The sequence below is a fragment of the Ranitomeya imitator genome, chromosome 7, assembly GCF_032444005.1.
Source record: "Ranitomeya imitator isolate aRanImi1 chromosome 7, aRanImi1.pri, whole genome shotgun sequence".
Lineage (NCBI taxonomy): Eukaryota > Metazoa > Chordata > Amphibia > Anura > Dendrobatidae > Ranitomeya > Ranitomeya imitator.
In genome coordinates this window covers 98,947,108-98,968,297 of record NC_091288.1, presented here as the reverse complement: position 1 = coordinate 98,968,297, position 21,190 = coordinate 98,947,108, and the positions used below count along the sequence as shown (strand labels likewise).

Genomic DNA, 21,190 nt, shown 5'->3' with positions numbered 1-21,190 from the left:
CAGCCTCCCTATATATAGCATGAGCCCCACACAGCCTCCCTACATACGGCATGAGCCCCACACAGAATCCCTATATACGGCATGAGCCCCACACAGCCTCCCTATATATGGCATGAGCCCCACACAGCCTCACTATAAATGGCATGAGCCCCACACAGCCTCCCTACATACGGCATGAGCCCCACACAGCCTCCCTATATACGGCATGAGCCCCACACAGAATCCCTATATACGGCATGAGCCCCACACAGCCTCCCTATATACGGCATGAGCCCCACACAGCCTCCCTATATATGGCATGAGCCCCACAGCCTCCCTATATACGGCATGAGCCCCACACAGAATCCCTATATACGGCATGAGCCCCACACAGCCTCCCTATATACGGCATGAGCCCCACACAGCCTCATTATAAATGGCATGAGCCCCACACAGCCTCCCTATATACGGCATGAGCCCCACACAGCCTCACTATATATGGCATGAGCTCCACACAGCCTCCCCATATACTGCATGAGCCCCACACAGCCTCCCTATATATGGCATGAGCCCCACACAGCCTCCCTATATACGGCATGAGCCCCACACAGCCTCCCTATATACGGCATGAGCCCCACACAGCCTCCCTATATATGGCATGAGCCCCACACAGCCTCCCTATATACGGCATGAGCCCCACACAGCCTCCCTATATATGGCATGAGCCCCACACAGCCTCCCTATATACGGCATGAGCCCCACACAGCCTCACTATGAATGGCATGAGCCCCACACAGCCTCCCTATATACGGAATGAGCCCCACACAGAATCCCTATATACGGCATGAGCCCCACACAGCCTCACTATAAATGGCATGAGCCCCACACAGCCTCCCTATATACGGCATGAGCCCCACACAGCCTCACTATAAATGGCATGAGCCCCACACAGCCTCCCTATATACGGCATGAGCCCCACACAGCCTCACTATAAATGGCATGAGCCCCACACAGCCTCCCTATATACGGCATGAGCCCCACACAGCCTCACTATAAATGGCATGAGCCCCACACAGCCTCCCTATATATAGCATGAGCCCCACACAGCCTCCCTACATACGGCATGAGCCCCACACAGAATCCCTATATACGGCATGAGCCCCGCACAGCCTCCCTATATATGGCATGAGCCCCACACAGCCTCACTATAAATGGCATGAGCCCCACACAGCCTCCCTATATACGGCATGAGCCCCACACAGCCTCCCTATATACGGCATGTGCCCCACACAGAATCCCTATATACGGCATGAGCCCCACACAGCCTCCCTATATACGGCATGAGCCCCATACAGCCTCCCTATATATGGCATGAGCCCCACAGCCTCCCTATATACGGCATGAGCCCCACACAGCCTCCCTATATACGGCATGAGCCCCACACAGCCTCCCTATATACGGCATGAGCCCCACACAGCCTCATTATAAATGGCATGAGCCCCACACAGCCTCCCTTTATACGGCATGAGCCCCACACAGCCTCACTATAAATGGCATGAGCCCCACACAGCCTCCCTATATACGGCATGAGCCCCACACAGCCTCACTATAAATGGCATGAGCCCCACACAGCCTCCCTATATATAGCATGAGCCCCACACAGCCTCCCTACATACGGCATGAGCCCCACACAGAATCCCTATATACGGCATGAGCCCCACACAGCCTCCCTATATATGGCATGAGCCCCACACAGCCTCACTATAAATGGCATGAGCCCCACACAGCCTCCCTATATACGGCATGAGCCCCACACAGCCTCCCTATATACGGCATGAGCCCCACACAGAATCCCTATATACGGCATGAGCCCCACACAGCCTCCCTATATACGGCATGAGCCCCACACAGCCTCCCTATATATGGCATGAGCCCCACAGCCTCCCTATATACGGCATGAGCCCCACACAGAATCCCTATATACGGCATGAGCCCTACACAGCCTCCCTATATACGGCATGAGCCCCACACAGCCTCACTATAAATGGCATGAGCCCCACACAGCCTCCCTATATACGGCATGAGCCCCACACAGCCTCACTATAAATGGCATGAGCCCCACACAGCCTCCCTATATATAGCATGAGCCCCACACAGCCTCCCTACATACGGCATGAGCCCCACACAGAATCCCTATATACGGCATGAGCCCCGCACAGCCTCCCTATATATGGCATGAGCCCCACACAGCCTCACTATAAATGGCATGAGCCCCACACAGCCTCCCTATATACGGCATGAGCCCCACACAGCCTCCCTATATACGGCATGAGCCCCACACAGAATCCCTATATACGGCATGAGCCCCACACAGCCTCCCTATATACGGCATGAGCCCCATACAGCCTCCCTATATATGGCATGAGCCCCACAGCCTCCCTATATACAGCATGAGCCCCACACAGAATCCCTATATACGGCATGAGCCCCACACAGCCTCCCTATATACGGCATGAGCCCCACACAGCCTCATTATAAATGGCATGAGCCCCACACAGCCTCCCTTTATACGGCATGAGCCCCACACAGCCTCACTATAAATGGCATGAGCCCCACACAGCCTCCCTATATACGGCATGAGCCCCACACAGCCTCACTATAAATGGCATGAGCCCCACACAGCCTCCCTATATATAGCATGAGCCCCACACAGCCTCCCTACATACGGCATGAGCCCCACACAGAATCCCTATATACGGCATGAGCCCCACACAGCCTCCCTATATATGGCATGAGCCCCACACAGCCTCACTATAAATGGCATGAGCCCCACACAGCCTCCCTATATACGGCATGAGCCCCACACAGCCTCCCTATATACGGCATGAGCCCCACACAGAATCCCTATATACGGCATGAGCCCCACACAGCCTCCCTATATACGGCATGAGCCCCACACAGCCTCCCTATATATGGCATGAGCCCCACACAGCCTCCCTATATACGGCATGAGCCCCACACAGCCTCACTATAAATGGCATGAGCCCCACACAGCCTCCCTATATACGGCATGAGCCCCACACAGCCTCACTATAAATGGCATGAGCCCCACACAGCCTCCCTATATACGGCATGAGCCCCACACAGCCTCACTATAAATGGCATGAGCCCCACACAGCCTCCCTATATACGGCATGAGCCCCACACAGCCTCCCTATATATGGCATGAGCCCCACACAGCCTCCCTATATACGGCATGAGCCCCACACAGCCTCCCTATATATGGCATGAGCCCCACACAGCCTCCCTATATACGGCATGAGCCCCACACAGCCTCACTATGAATGGCATGAGCCCCACACAGCCTCCCTATATACGGAATGAGCCCCACACAGAATCCCTATATACGGCATGAGCCCCACACAGCCTCACTATAAATGGCATGAGCCCCACACAGCCTCCCTATATACGGCATGAGCCCCACACAGCCTCACTATAAATGGCATGAGCCCCACACAGCCTCCCTATATACGGCATGAGCCCCACACAGCCTCACTATAAATGGCATGAGCCCCACACAGCCTCCCTATATATAGCATGAGCCCCACACAGCCTCCCTACATACGGCATGAGCCCCACACAGAATCTCTATATACGGCATGAGCCCCACACAGCCTCCCTATATATGGCATGAGCCCCACACAGCCTCACTATAAATGGCATGAGCCCCACACAGCCTCCCTACATACGGCATGAGCCCCACACAGCCTCCCTATATACGGCATGAGCCCCACACAGAATCCCTATATACGGCATGAGCCCCACACAGCCTCCCTATATACGGCATGAGCCCCACACAGCCTCCCTATATATGGCATGAGCCCCACAGCCTCCCTATATACGGCATGAGCCCCACACAGAATCCCTATATACGGCATGAGCCCCACACAGCCTCCCTATATACGGCATGAGCCCCACACAGCCTCATTATAAATGGCATGAGCCCCACACAGCCTCCCTATATACGGCATGAGCCCCACACAGCCTCACTATATATGGCATGAGCTCCACACAGCCTCCCCATATACTGCATGAGCCCCACACAGCCTCCCTATATATGGCATGAGCCCCACACAGCCTCCCTATATACGGCATGAGCCCCACACAGCCTCCCTATATACGGCATGAGCCCCACACAGCCTCCCTATATATGGCATGAGCCCCACACAGCCTCCCTATATACGGCATGAGCCCCACACAGCCTCCCTATATATGGCATGAGCCCCACACAGCCTCCCTATATACGGCATGAGCCCCACACAGCCTCACTATGAATGGCATGAGCCCCACACAGCCTCCCTATATACGGAATGAGCCCCACACAGAATCCCTATATACGGCATGAGCCCCACACAGCCTCACTATAAATGGCATGAGCCCCACACAGCCTCCCTATATACGGCATGAGCCCCACACAGCCTCACTATAAATGGCATGAGCCCCACACAGCCTCCCTATATACGGCATGAGCCCCACACAGCCTCACTATAAATGGCATGAGCCCCACACAGCCTCCCTATATATAGCATGAGCCCCACACAGCCTCCCTACATACGGCATGAGCCCCACACAGAATCCCTATATACGGCATGAGCCCCGCACAGCCTCCCTATATATGGCATGAGCCCCACACAGCCTCACTATAAATGGCATGAGCCCCACACAGCCTCCCTATATACGGCATGAGCCCCACACAGCCTCCCTATATACGGCATGAGCCCCACACAGAATCCCTATATACGGCATGAGCCCCACACAGCCTCCCTATATACGGCATGAGCCCCATACAGCCTCCCTATATATGGCATGAGCCCCACAGCCTCCCTATATACGGCATGAGCCCCACACAGCCTCCCTATATACGGCATGAGCCCCACACAGCCTCCCTATATACGGCATGAGCCCCACACAGCCTCATTATAAATGGCATGAGCCCCACACAGCCTCCCTTTATACGGCATGAGCCCCACACAGCCTCACTATAAATGGCATGAGCCCCACACAGCCTCCCTATATACGGCATGAGCCCCACACAGCCTCACTATAAATGGCATGAGCCCCACACAGCCTCCCTATATATAGCATGAGCCCCACACAGCCTCCCTACATACGGCATGAGCCCCACACAGAATCCCTATATACGGCATGAGCCCCACACAGCCTCCCTATATATGGCATGAGCCCCACACAGCCTCACTATAAATGGCATGAGCCCCACACAGCCTCCCTATATACGGCATGAGCCCCACACAGCCTCCCTATATACGGCATGAGCCCCACACAGAATCCCTATATACGGCATGAGCCCCACACAGCCTCCCTATATACGGCATGAGCCCCACACAGCCTCCCTATATATGGCATGAGCCCCACAGCCTCCCTATATACGGCATGAGCCCCACACAGAATCCCTATATACGGCATGAGCCCTACACAGCCTCCCTATATACGGCATGAGCCCCACACAGCCTCACTATAAATGGCATGAGCCCCACACAGCCTCCCTATATACGGCATGAGCCCCACACAGCCTCACTATAAATGGCATGAGCCCCACACAGCCTCCCTATATATAGCATGAGCCCCACACAGCCTCCCTACATACGGCATGAGCCCCACACAGAATCCCTATATACGGCATGAGCCCCGCACAGCCTCCCTATATATGGCATGAGCCCCACACAGCCTCACTATAAATGGCATGAGCCCCACACAGCCTCCCTATATACGGCATGAGCCCCACACAGCCTCCCTATATACGGCATGAGCCCCACACAGAATCCCTATATACGGCATGAGCCCCACACAGCCTCCCTATATACGGCATGAGCCCCATACAGCCTCCCTATATATGGCATGAGCCCCACAGCCTCCCTATATACAGCATGAGCCCCACACAGAATCCCTATATACGGCATGAGCCCCACACAGCCTCCCTATATACGGCATGAGCCCCACACAGCCTCATTATAAATGGCATGAGCCCCACACAGCCTCCCTTTATACGGCATGAGCCCCACACAGCCTCACTATAAATGGCATGAGCCCCACACAGCCTCCCTATATACGGCATGAGCCCCACACAGCCTCACTATAAATGGCATGAGCCCCACACAGCCTCCCTATATATAGCATGAGCCCCACACAGCCTCCCTACATACGGCATGAGCCCCACACAGAATCCCTATATACGGCATGAGCCCCACACAGCCTCCCTATATATGGCATGAGCCCCACACAGCCTCACTATAAATGGCATGAGCCCCACACAGCCTCCCTATATACGGCATGAGCCCCACACAGCCTCCCTATATACGGCATGAGCCCCACACAGAATCCCTATATACGGCATGAGCCCCACACAGCCTCCCTATATACGGCATGAGCCCCACACAGCCTCCCTATATATGGCATGAGCCCCACAGCCTCCCTATATACGGCATGAGCCCCACACAGAATCCCTATATACGGCATGAGCCCCACACAGCCTCCCTATATACGGCATGAGCCCCACACAGCCTCATTATAAATGGCATGAGCCCCACACAGCCTCCCTATATACGGCATGAGCCCCACACAGCCTCACTATATATGGCATGAGCCCCACACAGCCTCCCCATATACTGCATGAGCCCCACACAGCCTCCCTATATATGGCATGAGTCCCACACAGCCTCCCTATATACGGCATGAGCCCCACAGCCTCCCCATATACTGCATGAGCCCCACACAGCCTCCCTATATATGGCATGAGTCCCACACAGCCTCCGTATATACAGCATGAGCCCCACACAGAATCCCTATATACGGCATGAGCCCCACACAGCCTCCCTATATATGGCATGAGCCCCACACAGCCTCCCTATATACGGCATGAGCCCCACACAGCCTCCCCATATACTGCATGAGCCCCACACAGCCTCCCTATATATGGCATGAGTCCCACACAGCCTCACTATAAATGGCATGAGCCCCACACAGCCTCCCTATATACGGCATGAGCCCCACACAGAATCCCTATATACGGCATGAGCCCCACACAGCCTCCGTATATACGGCATGAGCCCCACACAGCCTCACTATAAATGGCATGAGCTCCACACAGCCTCCCTATATATAGCATGAGCCCCACACAGCCTCCTGTTGTGAATTCTGTGGCAAAGCTCCCTCCTGTGGTCACAAGTGGTACTTCGGCTGATTCTCTCTGTGAGCTTCTGTTGGTGGAGGGAAGTGGTACTGCGGCTTCTGAGTTTCCTCCCTCAGGTGATCTGGTGAGGTCGTTAGGTGCTTCTCTACTTAACTCCACCTAATGCTTTGATCCTGGCTTCCTGTCAATGTTCCAGTGTTGGACTTGCTTTTCCCTGGATCATTCCTGTGGCCTGCTGCTCTGCATAGCTAAGTTCTTCTTTGCTATTTTTTCTGTCCAGCTTGTCTAATTTTTTGCTGGAAGCTCTGGGACGCAAAGGGTGTACCTCCGTGCCGTTAGATCGGTACGGAGGGTCTTTTTGCCCCCTTTGCGCGGTTTTCTTTAGGGTTTTGTGTAGACCGCAAAGTTACCTTTTCTATCCTCGATCTGTTAAGAAAGTCGGGCCTCACTTTGCTGAATCTATTTCATCTCTACGTTTGTCTTTTCATCTTAACTCACAGTCATTATATGTGGGGGGCTGCCTTTTCCTTTGGGGTATTTCTCTGAGGCAAGGTAGGCTTATTTTCTATCTTCAGGCTAGTTAGTTTCTCAGGCTGTGCCGAGTTGCATAGGCAGAGTTAGGCGCAATCCACGGCTGCCTCTAGTGTTGTTTGGAGAGGATTAGGGATTGCGGTCTGCAGAGTTCCCACGTCTCAGAGCTCGTTCTATGATTTTGGGTTATTGTCAGATCACTGTATGTGCTCTGACTGCTATGTCCATTGTGGTACTGAATTGCCTTTCATAACAGTACAGGAAGCCAAAAGTACTAATGATTCTCAATAGATGGAAAAAAGAAGTTCGGAGACCATTTTTTTTTTTCTTTGCACTGTGTTTTGCCTTTTTTTTCCCCTAGACATTTGGGTGGTTCAGTACACAGGTGTAGCGATGGACATTAGAAGTCTGTCTTCATCTGTGGATCAGCTCTCGGCAAGAGTACAAAAGATTCAAGACACTATTGATCAGAAATCTATGTTAGAACCAAGAATTCCTATTCCTGATTTGTTTTTTGGAGATAGAACTAAGTTTCTGAGTTTCAAAAATAATTGTAAACTATTTCTGGCCTTGAAACCTCGCTCCTCTGGTGATCCAGTTCAACAGGTTTTGCTTGTTATTTCTTTTTTGCGCGGCGACCCTCAGGACTGGGCATTTTCTCTTGCGCCAGGAGATCCTGCATTGAGTAATATCGATGCATTTTTCCTGGCGCTCGGATTGCTGTACGATGAACCTAATTCAGTGGATCAGGCAGAGAAAAATTTGCTGGCTCTTTGTCAGGGTCAGGATGAGATAGAGGTATATTGTCAGAAATTTAGGAAGTGGTCCGTGCTCACTCAATGGAATGAATCTGCGCTGGCAGCTATGTTCAGAAAGGGTCTCTCTGAAGCCCTTAAGGATGTCATGGTGGGATTTCCTATGCCTGCCGGTTTGAATGAATCTATGTCTTTGGCCATTCAGATCGGTCGACGCTTGCGTGAGCGTAAATCTGTGCACCATTTGGCGGTATTACCTGAGCTTAAACCTGAGCCTATGCAGTGCGATAGGACTTTGACCAGAGTTGAACGGCAAGAACACAGACGTCTGAATGGGCTGTGTTTCTACTGTGGTGATTCCACTCATGCTATCTCTGATTGTCCTAAGCGCACTAAGCGGTTCGCTAGGTCTGCCACCATTGGTACGGTACAGTCAAAATTTCTTCTGTCTGTTACCTTGATCTGCTCTTTGTCATCATATTCTGTCATGGCATTTGTGGATTCAGGCGCTGCCCTGAATTTGATGGACTTGGACTATGCTAAGCGTTGTGGGTTTCTCTTAGAGCCCTTGCAGTGTCCTATTCCATTGAGAGGAATTGATGCCACGCCTTTGGCCAAGAATAAGCCTCAATACTGGACCCAGCTGACCATGTGCATGGCTCCTGCACATCAGGAGGTTATTCGCTTTCTGGTGTTGCATAATCTGCATGATGTGGTCGTGTTGGGGTTGCCATGGCTACAAGCCCATAATCCAGTATTAGATTGGAAATCCATGTCGGTATCCAGCTGGGGTTGTCAGGGGGTACATGGTGATGTTCCATTTCTGTCAATTTCGTCATCCACCCCTTCTGAGGTTCCAGAGTTCTTGTCTGATTACCGGGATGTATTTGATGAGCCCAAGTCCGATGCCCTACCTCCGCATAGGGATTGTGATTGTGCTATCAATTTGATTCCTGGTAGTAAATTCCCAAAAGGTCGACTGTTTAATTTATCCGTGCCTGAGCACGCCGCTATGCGCAGTTATGTGAAGGAATCCCTGGAGAAGGGGCATATTCGCCCGTCATCGTCACCATTAGGAGCAGGGTTCTTTTTTGTAGTCAAGAAGGATGGTTCACTGAGACCTTGTATAGATTACCGCCTTCTAAATAAGATCACGGTTAAATTTCAGTACCCCTTGCCATTGTTATCTGATTTGTTTGCTCGGATTAAGGGGGCTAGTTGGTTCACCAAGATAGATCTTCGTGGTGCGTATAATCTGGTGCGAATCAGGCGAGGAGATGAATGGAAAACTGCATTTAATACGCCCGAGGGTCATTTTGAGTATCTAGTGATGCCATTCGGACTTGCCAATGCTCCATCGGTGTTTCAGTCCTTTATGCATGACATCTTCCGAGAGTACCTGGATAAATTCCTGATTGTGTACTTGGATGACATTTTGATCTTCTCGGATGATTGGGAGTCTCATGTGAAGCAGGTCAGAACAGTTTTTCAGGTCCTGCGTGCTAATTCTTTGTTTGTGAAGGGATCAAAGTGTCTCTTTGGTGTGCAGAAGGTTTCATTTTTGGGGTTCATCTTTTCCCCTTCTACTATCGAGATGGATCCTGTTAAGGTCCAAGCCATCCATGATTGGACTCAGCCGACATCTCTGAAAAGTCTGCAAAAGTTCCTGGGCTTTGCTAATTTTTATTGTCGCTTCATCTGCAATTTTTCTAGTATTGCCAAACGATTGACCGATTTGACCAAGAAGGGTGCTGATTTGGTCAATTGGTCTTCTGCTGCTGTGGAACCTTTTCAAGAGTTGAAGCGTCGTTTTTCTTCTGCCCCTGTGTTGTGTCAACCAGATGTTTCTCTTCCGTTCCAGGTCGAGGTTGATGCTTCTGAGATTGGAGCAGGGGCTGTTTTGTCGCAGAGAGGTTCTGATTGCTCAGTGATGAAACCATGCGCTTTTTTTTCCAGGAAGTTTTCGCCTGCTGAGCGAAAATATGATGTGGGCAACCGAGAGTTGCTGGCCATGAAGTGGGCATTCGAGGAGTGGCGTCATTGGCTTGAAGGAGCTAAGCATCGCGTGGTGGTATTGACTGATCATAAGAACTTGACTTATCTTGAGTCTGCTAAGCGGTTGAATCCTAGACAGGCTCGTTGGTCGCTGTTTTTTGCCCATTTTGACTTTGTGATTTCGTACCTTCCGGGCTCTAAAAATGTGAAGGCGGATGCTCTGTCTAGGAGTTTTGTGCCCGACTCTCCGGGTTTGTCTGAGCCGGCGGGTATCCTCAAGGAAGGAGTAATTGTGTTTGCCATCTCCCCTGATTTGCGGCGGGTGCTGCAAAAATTTCAGGCTAATAAACCTGATCGTTGTCCAGCGGAGAGACTGTTTGTCCCTGATAAGTGGACCAATAAAGTTATCTCTGAGGTTCATTGTTCGGTGTTGGCTGGTCATCCTGGAATCTTTGGTACCAGAGAGTTAGTGGCTAGATCCTTTTGGTGGCCGTCTCTGTCGCGGGATGTGCGTACTTTTGTGCAGTCCTGTGGGATTTGTGCTCGGACTAAGCCCTGCTGTTCTCATGCCAGTGGGTTGCTTTTGCCCTTGCCGGTCCCGAAGAGGCCTTGGACACATATCTCTATGGATTTTATTTCTAATCATCCCATTTCTCAAAAGATGTCAGTCATTTGGGTGGTCTGTGATCGCTTTTCTAAGATGGTCCATTTGGTACCCTTGTCTAAATTGCCTTCCTCCTCTGATTTGGTGCCATTGTTCTTCCAGCATGTGGTTCGTTTACATGGCATTCCAGAGAATATCGTTTCTGACAGAGGTTCCCAGTTTGTTTCAAGGTTTTGGCGAGCCTTGGGCATTGACTTGTCTTTTTCCTCGGCTTTCCATCCTCAGACCAATGGCCAGACCGAACGAACCAATCAGACCTTGGAAACATATCTGAGATGCTTTGTTTCTGCTGATCAGGATGACTGGGTGTCCTTTTTGCCTTTGGCTGAGTTCGCCCTTAAAAATCGGGCCAGCTCGGCTACCTTGGTTTCGCCGTTTTTCTGCAATTCTGGGTTCCATCCTCGTTTCTCTTCAGGGCAGGTTGAGTCTTCGGACTGTCCTGGTGTGGATACTGTGGTGGACAGGTTGCAGCAGATTTGGACTCATGTAGTGGACAATTTGACCTTGTCCCAGGAGAAGGCTCAACGTTTCGCTAATCGCAGACGCCGTGTGGGTCCCCGACTTCGTGTTGGGGATCTGGTTTGGTTATCTTCTCGTCATATTCCTATGAAGGTTTCCTCTCCTAAGTTTAAACCTCGTTTCATTGGTCCGTATAGGATTTCTGAGGTTCTTAATCCTGTGTCTTTTCGTCTGACCCTTCCAGATTCTTTTTCCATACATAAAGTATTCCATAGGTCATTGTTGCGGAGATACGTGGCACCTATGGTTCCATCTGTTGATCCTCCTGCCCCGATTTTGGTGGAGGGGGAATTGGAGTATATTGTGGAGAAGATTTTGGATTCTCGTGTTTCTAGACGGAAACTCCAGTATCTGGTTAAATGGAAGGGTTATGCTCAGGAAGATAATTCCTGGGTTTTTGCCTCTGATGTCCATGCTACCGATCTTGTTCGTGCCTTTCATGTGGCTCATCCTGGTCGGCCTGGGGGCTCTGGTGAGGGTTCGGTGACCCCTCCTCAAGGGGGGGTACTGTTGTGAATTCTGTGGCAAAGCTCCCTCCTGTGGTCACAAGTGGTACTTCGGCTGATTCTCTCTGTGACCTTCTGTTGGTGGAGGGAAGTGGTACTGCGGCTTCTGAGTTTCCTCCCTCAGGTGATCTGGTGAGGTCGTTAGGTGTTTCTCTACTTAACTCCACCTAATGCTTTGATCCTGGCTTCCTGTCAATGTTCCAGTGTTGGACTTGCTTTTCCCTGGATCATTCCTGTGGCCTGCTGCTCTGCATAGCTAAGTTCTTCTTTGCTATTTGTTTGCTATTTTTTCTGTCCAGCTTGTCTAATTTTTTGCTGGAAGCTCTGGGACGCAAAGGGTGTACCTCCGTGCCGTTAGTTCGGTACGGAGGGTCTTTTTGCCCCCTTTGCGTGGTTTTCTTTAGGGTTTTGTGTAGACCGCAAAGTTACCTTTTCTGTCCTCGCTCTGTTAAGAAAGTCGGGCCTCACTTTGCTGAATCTATTTCATCTCTACGTTTGTCTTTTCATCTTAACTCACAGTCATTATATGTGGGGGGCTGCCTTTTCCTTTGGGGTATTTCTCTGAGGCAAGGTAGGCTTATTTTGTATCTTCAGGCTAGCTAGTTTCTCAGGCTGTGCCGAGTTGCATAGGCAGAGTTAGGCGCAATCCACGGCTGCCTCTAGTGTTGTTTGGAGAGGATTAGGGATTGCGGTCTGCAGAGTTCCCACGTCTCAGAGCTCGTTCTATGATTTTGGGTTATTGTCAGATCACTGTATGTGCTCTGACCGCTATGTCCATTGTGGTACTGAATTGCCTTTCATAACAGCCTCCCTACATACGGCTTGAGCCCCACACAGAATCCTTATATACGGCATAAGCCCCACACAGCCTCCCTATATACGGCATGAGCCCCACACAGCTTCATTATAAATGGCATGAGCCCCACACAGCCTCCCTATATACGGCATGAGCCCCACACAGAATCCCTATATACGGCATGAGCCCCACACAGCCTCCCTATATACGGCATGAGCCCCACACAGCCTCCCTATATACGGCATGAGCCCCACACAGCCTCCCTATATATGGCATGAGCCCCACAGCCTCCCTATATACGGCATGAGCCCCACACAGAATCCCTATATACGGCATGAGCCCCACACAGCCTCCCTATATACGGCATGAGCCCCACACAGCCTCATTATAAATGGCATGAGCCCCACAGCCTCCCCATATACTGCATGAGCCCCACACAGCCTCCCTATATATGGCATGAGTCCCACACAGCCTCCGTATATAGAGAATGAGCCCCACACAGAATCCCTATATACGGCATGAGCCCCACACAGCCTCCCTATATATGGCATGAGCCCCACACAGCCTCCCTATATACGGCATGAGCCCCACACAGCCTCCCCATATACTGCATGAGCCCCACACAGCCTCCCTATATATGGCATGAGTCCCACACAGCCTCACTATAAATGGAATGAGCCCCACACAGCCTCCCTATATACGGAATGAGCCCCACACAGCCTCATTATAAATGGCATGAGCCCCACACAGCCTCCCTATATACGGCATGAGCCCCACACAGCCTCACTATATACGGCATGAGCCCCACACAGCCTCATTATAAATGGCATGAGCCCCACACAGCCTCCCTATATACGTCATGAGCCCCACACAGCCTCCCTATATACGGCATGAGCCCCACACAACCTCCCTATATACGGCATGAGCCCCACACAGACTCATTATAAATGGCATGAGCCCCACACAACCTCCCTATATATGGCATGAGCCCCACACAGCCTCCCTATATACGGCATGAGCCCCACACAGCCTCCGTATATACAGCATGAGCCCCACACAGAATCCCTATATACGGCATGAGCCCCACACAGCCTCCCTATATATGGCATGAGCCCCACACAGCCTCCCTATATACGGCATGAGCCCCACACAGCCTCCCCAAATACTGCATGAGCCCCACACAGCCTCCCTATATATGGCATGAGTCCCACACAGCCTCACTATAAATGGCATGAGCCCCACACAGCCTCCCTATATACGGCATGAGCCCCACACAGAATCCCTATATACGGCATGAGCCCCACACAGCCTCCGTATATACGGCATGAGCCCCACACAGCCTCACTATAAATGGCATGAGCCCCACACAGCCTCCCTATATACGGCATGAGCCCCACACAGAATCCCTATATACGGCATGAGCCCCACACAGCCTCCCTATATACGGCATGAGCCCCACACAGCCTCACTATAAATGGCATGAGCCCCACACAGCCTCCCTATATATAGCATGAGCCCCACACAGCCTCCCTACATACGGCATGAGCCCCACACAACCTCACTATAAATGGCATGAGCCCCACACAGCCTCCCTATATACGGCATGAGCCCCACACAGAATCCCTATATACGGCATGAGCCCCACACAGCCTCCCTATATACGGCATGAGCCCCACACAGCCTCCCTATATATGGCATAAGCCCCACAGCCTCCCTATATACGGCATGAGCCCCACACAGAATCCCTATATACGGCATGAGCCCCACACAGCCTCCCTATATACGGCATGAGCCCCACACAGCCTCATTATAAATGGCATGAGCCCCACACAGCCTCCCTATATACGGCATGAGCCCCACACAGCCTCCTCATATACTGATTGAGCCCTACACAGCCTCCCCATATATTGCACGACAGTATACAGCCTTCCCATATCCTCACCATATGCAGCATGTCACCCCCATAGCCTCCCCGTGTGCAATATGACACCCCCATAGCCTCCCCATGTGCTGCATGTCACGCCCATAGAATCCCCATGTTCACCCCTATAGAATCCCCATGTTCACCCCATACAATCCCAATTTCACCCCCATAGAATCCTCATGTTCACCCCATAGAATCCCCATGTTCACCCCATACAATCCCAATTTCACCCCCATAGAATCCTCATGTTCACCCCATAGAATCCCCATGTTCACCCATATAGAATCCCCATGTTCACCCCATACAATCCCAATTTCACCCCCATAGAATCCTCATGTTCACCCCATAGAATCCCCAGGTTCACCCCCATAGAATCCCCATGTTCACCCCCATAGAATCCCCATGTTCACCCCATAGAATCCCCATGTTCACCCCCATAGAATCCCCATGTTCACCCCCATAGAATCCCCATGTTCACCCACATAGAATCCCCATGTTCACCCCATACAATCCCAATTTCACCCCCATAGAATCCTCATGTTCACCCCATAGAATCCCCATGTTCACCCCATACAATCTCAATTTCACCCCCATAGAATCCTCATGTTCACCCCATAGAATCCCCATGTTCACCCCATACAATCCCAATTTCACCCCCATAGAATCCTCATGTTCACCCCATAGAATCCCCATGTTCACCCCCATAGAATCCCCATGTTCACCCCCATAGATTCCCCATGTTCACCCCCATAGAATCCCCATGTTCACCCCATAGAATCCCCATGTTCATACACATGAAGAAAAAAAAAAAAAACACCACATACTGTTCCCAGGCACCCTGCTTCTGTCTCCGATGCGCTGACTCTCTGACAGTACACAGCTGACACAATGACATGACATCATTGCGTCAGCTGTTTCCCATGCTGATTAGTGGAAGAAGTGGCCGGAGGCCCCTCCTCCATCAATGCTGACTACGGGAGACAGCGAGTGAGCGGGCGGGCACGATGCGGCCCTCAGGTTTTCAGCCCCATGGCTGCCTCGGTCCATGGGACCGCAGGCCGCACTTTGCCCAGGTCTCATGTAGAGAATTGTCCTGAATGGGAGCTGTGGGTATAAAGTTTCTGGCTCCCTATGCAGAGGGTCTCTTCAGGAACAGCCCAAGGAGCCATGGCTCCATCTGGTGGAATACAGGTCTGCTCCTCTGCCAATCACTGAACTCATAAAGATGTTTGAAGAACCCTGGTTGGGACTATACTATATGATGTTGTTGGATGGTGCTGGGTACATGTGCTACAGGTGTGATATCCATCATCTGGATGTGAGGAACTATTTAAAGGACTGTTGCTGTTGGCTGGAGTGGGATACAGGTGTTACTGTTGTCATATCGTTGTCTGGAAGAGCATGGACTGTGACTACAAACTATACTGGTGGGAGAAACAGAAGCCGTGGGTCAACTAAAAGTTGGCACAGTGGGTATCTCCTGGAACAGAGGCATTGGAATTATCTGCCCCAGGATGGGATCTTGTGGTCTGGGGACATTTCGTTGTGACCACCTACCCAGAATTGCTGTAAGACTGTGGACATAAGGAATAAAAATATTTACATTGTTAAGCTGCCAAGGTGATTATTACAACCCACAAAATCAGCTCTTCACACATCTTTTGGCCACTTTTCATTTTTTTCCTCTCCTTCAAAAGAGACTGATTTTTTTTCCATCAAAATATTATGGCTTGCGTAAGTTACCATGTTAATGGATAATGACACTGCGGCAACAAATATATATATATTTTTGTTATTTTAATGTATTGAATACGATGGGAGAGGGATTTGAATTTTTTTTTGTTAACGATTTTTTGTATGATTTTTTTTAGTCCGTTTAGTTTACTTGGCTATACAATCTTTAGTTTTGCAGTATATTGTTAAGTTACTGATCTGTCATAATGTACAGCCACAAAGAGGAGTTAAACTAACAGGGCTCAATGAGATTAAAAGGAAAATCTTACTTAGAAGATACATAAACTCCACAAAATCCAATTACTAGCTACAACTTTGACTTCTCATAACATGCAATAGAAATAATGTAACAATAGTAGAATCCATGTCCTCCTACATGCTGCACATTATTACGATACGTGCAATACAGCTTCATTCCTCACAGAGCGCCTCTGCTGTAAGCTTACCTTTTCTAGGTTAATGTAATGTACTTGGCAACAACTGCAGTATCCTTGTCTGTAATGCCCCGGAGGTATACCGTTTCCTGGCTGCTCCGCGATTTGAACATTTTCACTTGAAAAGCAAAAATGTATAAGTAACATAAAACAAAAGAAATACATTAGGTTTCACATCATTATTTACTACATTATTACTTCAATTTAGATTGTGAGCCCCATCGAGTACAGTGCCAGTAATGTCTGTAAAGCGCTGTGGAATTAATGGCGCTATATCAATGAGTAAAATAAATAAATACATTTGTAGTATCTGTCAATGTTATTAGGGGAACGGTTTGTTTGTCTAATGGCGCTTGTCACAAGGTTCAAACTAAAAAATCTGGACATATGTAACCGTGTATCTGGAGAAAAGAAGTTACTCCATGTTGTTGAATGTGTGCTATAAGACAATTATATTAGGCATGTATTGTGCTTGTGGACCTGCAACTTCAGAAATAAATAGGCATTCTCTTTCCTCCTCCCTGCATTTATTTAGTTAATTTTTAGCTGGGAAAAAAATTAAAAGGCATTTTTGGCCTTTAATGGGGTTATTCCTTCTCATAGGAGACGTCTGCAGTCACGGAGTAACTGTTGGCTTCTAAATCATGACAGTGTGCAATGTGCACATTTTCATGATTCAAGTAAATTCTTCATGGTAATGTGTCATTCATCATATGAAAGCGGAACTTCAAGTACACAAATCACATGGGTGCGGTCACAGAAAACTGTGGTATCATGGGAAACGCATTGATCACAACTCAGCAGTCTGCAGTCACATAGAGAGACTGCAATTGTTCTTATGACACACCTGTACTTAAAATTGTCTTAAAAGTGGGTGAAAGGTGGTGCTAACGTAAAAAAACAAAACAAAGCACCCATTCACCCTGCCACTTCTGCATTCTGTTCTCTGCTCTCCTGGCTATTTCTTTTGGCAGAGACTGTTCCCTAAAGCCCTCCACTTAAGGAAGCAGTCAGCACAGAAAAGTAGTGAGCGTCAGGAAGGTGGGTGTGTTTTTTTTCTTTTTAAATTTTAGCACCGCAAGGATCCTATATTTATAACACTTGTAAGTAGCTGACAACCCCTTTGAAAGCACACGAATACTTTCACAAGAAAAGGATTATATTGCAGAACTCTGCTGCATAATAATTTATATAAATCCCTCACTATTGCGGAGCTCAGACAGCCAAAGTCAGTGCTGCGGGCTACACTAAGCTGTACAGCATCCTTTACCTACTGCCAGACTACCGTCTTCAGAATGGAAGAAAGTCTTAGGATTTTACAAGGCCGACCTCTGCGCTGAAGACCATGGCTAATGGTGACAGGCAGGATGCTGAATAGTTCTGTCGGGCTGTACTGCGGGTCACCAGCACAGTCATTGAGAAAAACTATTACACTGCAGAAACCTGTACTAGTGTCACTTCCTTGTGAACCTGGAGGTACGTTATGAAGGTAGCCAGTCACTCAGTGCATGCACCGGGATGTTGTTCTTTTACATAGGCCCGAAAATACTGATAAAGCGTCACTAACCCAATACATCAAAGTTTGTCCTGCAGGCTATAACTGGGGATGCATTGGCAGCACACTTATTGTACTGTATGTTTAATTAACTAAAGCAACTCGTCCTAAAGTACACTGGTAGCTATATATTTGCTTTTTCCTCTTTACAATGGGACCTTATGATGCATGTTCTCCAATGTATGCTAACATGATGTGGAAGAGTCTAAGTTATACTATATAGTAAGGAGCATACTATAATCTTACATTTTATAATTATGATTAGATATAATTACCATACTTAGCAATGAGTGAACAATCCAATCCATTCAGTCCAATGACTTTCAGTAACAAAATAATCATAAAATGAGCTAAACCCGGTAAAATTGGACACTTCTTGATTCGGTTTACAAACCTCTGTGTGGCAATTAACACCAACAGTAAAGTATTCACACCCTCTGTATACATCACTCAAGGTCTGACAGGTTTAATATGTTCAGAACTTTCTTCTTTACGTCACCGGATACTTCAATTTCAATACATCCAAAATTTGAAATGTTAATTTCCAGGGCAAAAGCAATTAACGTCACTTCACAGGTCTGTACAATCTCCTCTCTGTTTCTCGGCATAATTCGTCATCAATAAGGATCCATGATGTAGTTGGTGAATATGTGAGAGCAGTGATCATTTAAATGTATCAGGAGGAAAGAAGATCCAATAAAACATTTGGAAACAAACTTGTGAAGATAGTCCACTGGTAAGAAAACCAATATCCAATGTAAAGGAGGATAGTACATCCTAAAGACATATCAAAATTAAACACCGCTGTTCAAGATCTATTCAAGCTCATTTTATTTTAGAACATTATTATTTTCTTCATATATTAGTTTTTATAGTTTGTATATAGCAGCCAAAATACTGATAATACAATAAGGAAGATTTATAAAACTACAAAAAACAAGTAAACAGGCGGACGATATCTTGCACACACCATGTTATCAGCAGCATGATTCTGCTCATTTGATGGGAGACTGAAGACTTGCTTACATATAGGAGCTTATGTCTGCATCAGTATAACAAACATCACATGCACACACATATGTATATTCACATAGTACACACACATACGCGAACAGTGCTCAGCAGAAATTATTACACCCCTTTGAAAAAAATATATATATTTCGATGTAGAGTGACGCTCAACTTGTCTATTCAGACATAAGTGTTTCAGATGGGATCAGATCTAGAGACATTTTTGGCCACAATCACTTTCACCCTGTTCTTCTCCATAAATGCATCAAGTGTGTTTTGGATCATTGTCACGTTGCAAAAGTGCATGTCTACCAAGGGCACTTAAAGCAGTACATCTGTGAATTCATGACACCTGACACCAGTAGCACTTATGCAGCTCTACTTAAGTATTATGACACCACATTTTACTACACGAACCAGGAATTTTGAAAAATTCATGGTTCCTACAGTGAAAGATGGTGGTCGCATTGACCTCATGTGGGGCTTCATGAGTGCTGCTACTGTTAGGGAGCTACATTTCATTGATGATATCATGAAATCACAGATCTACTGATTTATAGTGAAAGAGATGATACTGCCATCACCCAGTGCCCTTGGAAGACATGCACTTTTCCAATATCACAATGATCTAAAACAGACATCTGTTGCATTTTTTAAGAAGAAAGTGAAAGTGTTTCACTAGCCAAATGTCTCCTGATCTGAACCCAATTGAACTAATCAACTAATTTGAGTAAGACTGAGGATGTTGTGATAAAAGTTATATTATAAACTTAACTTTTATGTTATGGTTCAAAAAAAATGTTATACGAAACCCAGTCTTGTCAAATATTTTAGAAGATGTTGTTGTGTTCAGTAAGATATTGATTAAAATATTTATGTTAAGCACTGTATTATAAATAGCACACACACACCAATACACAGAGCACACACGTACCAATGAATATACAAAGATCACACACATATCAATGCATATACTACAGAAAGTATTCATACCCCTTTAAGGCCGGTTTCACATTTGCGATTGTGTCCGCAGCGTTTCTTCCGCAATTATCCGTATGTGTTGTGTATTCCTATCTTTAACATTAGGGATGCAGGTGTCTACGTTCGATTGCGTTTTGCCACGTTTGACGACGCATGCGTCGTTTCGTCGTCTGCGGTTTGGCGCGGTAAACGCTACATGTAGTAATTTTAGAGGCGTCAATTTGCCGCCTAGAAATGTAAGCGGTGGTTAGCGGAAGGAATGCGGCAAAAAAACACATTGCTGTCTATGTGAACGCATGCGGCCGCAAGCACATGCGTTTGCTTGCGCTTGTGAACGCATGTGTGAAGAAAAAACACCGTGTGCACAGCTCACAAACTGGTGCTAAGACTTAGGTTCCCAAACCGTCAATATATGTAATATAAAAGTCTAGCACTCAACTTCAGTAACCGTAGAAGCAATTGTAACCTTAGAAACGATTTATTAGTAGCACAAGAAACGTTTCATTCCCTTGGGACTTTCATCAGTCAATATGTAGAACGCCCTAGTATAAAAGGAGTATCTAGAAGTAAGCTGGAAAGCACATAGGATACGGTGGAAA

General features: G+C 48.4%; 1 protein-coding gene across 1 annotated transcript in view; it reads right to left on the bottom strand.

Annotated features, from left to right (window-relative positions):
- Positions 1–21,190, bottom strand: part of ZDBF2 (zinc finger DBF-type containing 2) — a 111,493-nt gene that overhangs the window by 20,739 nt on the left and 69,564 nt on the right. The window contains exon 5 of the mRNA XM_069733680.1: positions 17,057–17,162. Within this exon, the coding sequence (XP_069589781.1) occupies positions 17,057–17,162 (106 nt within the window). The remainder of the gene's footprint in view (positions 1–17,056; positions 17,163–21,190) is intronic.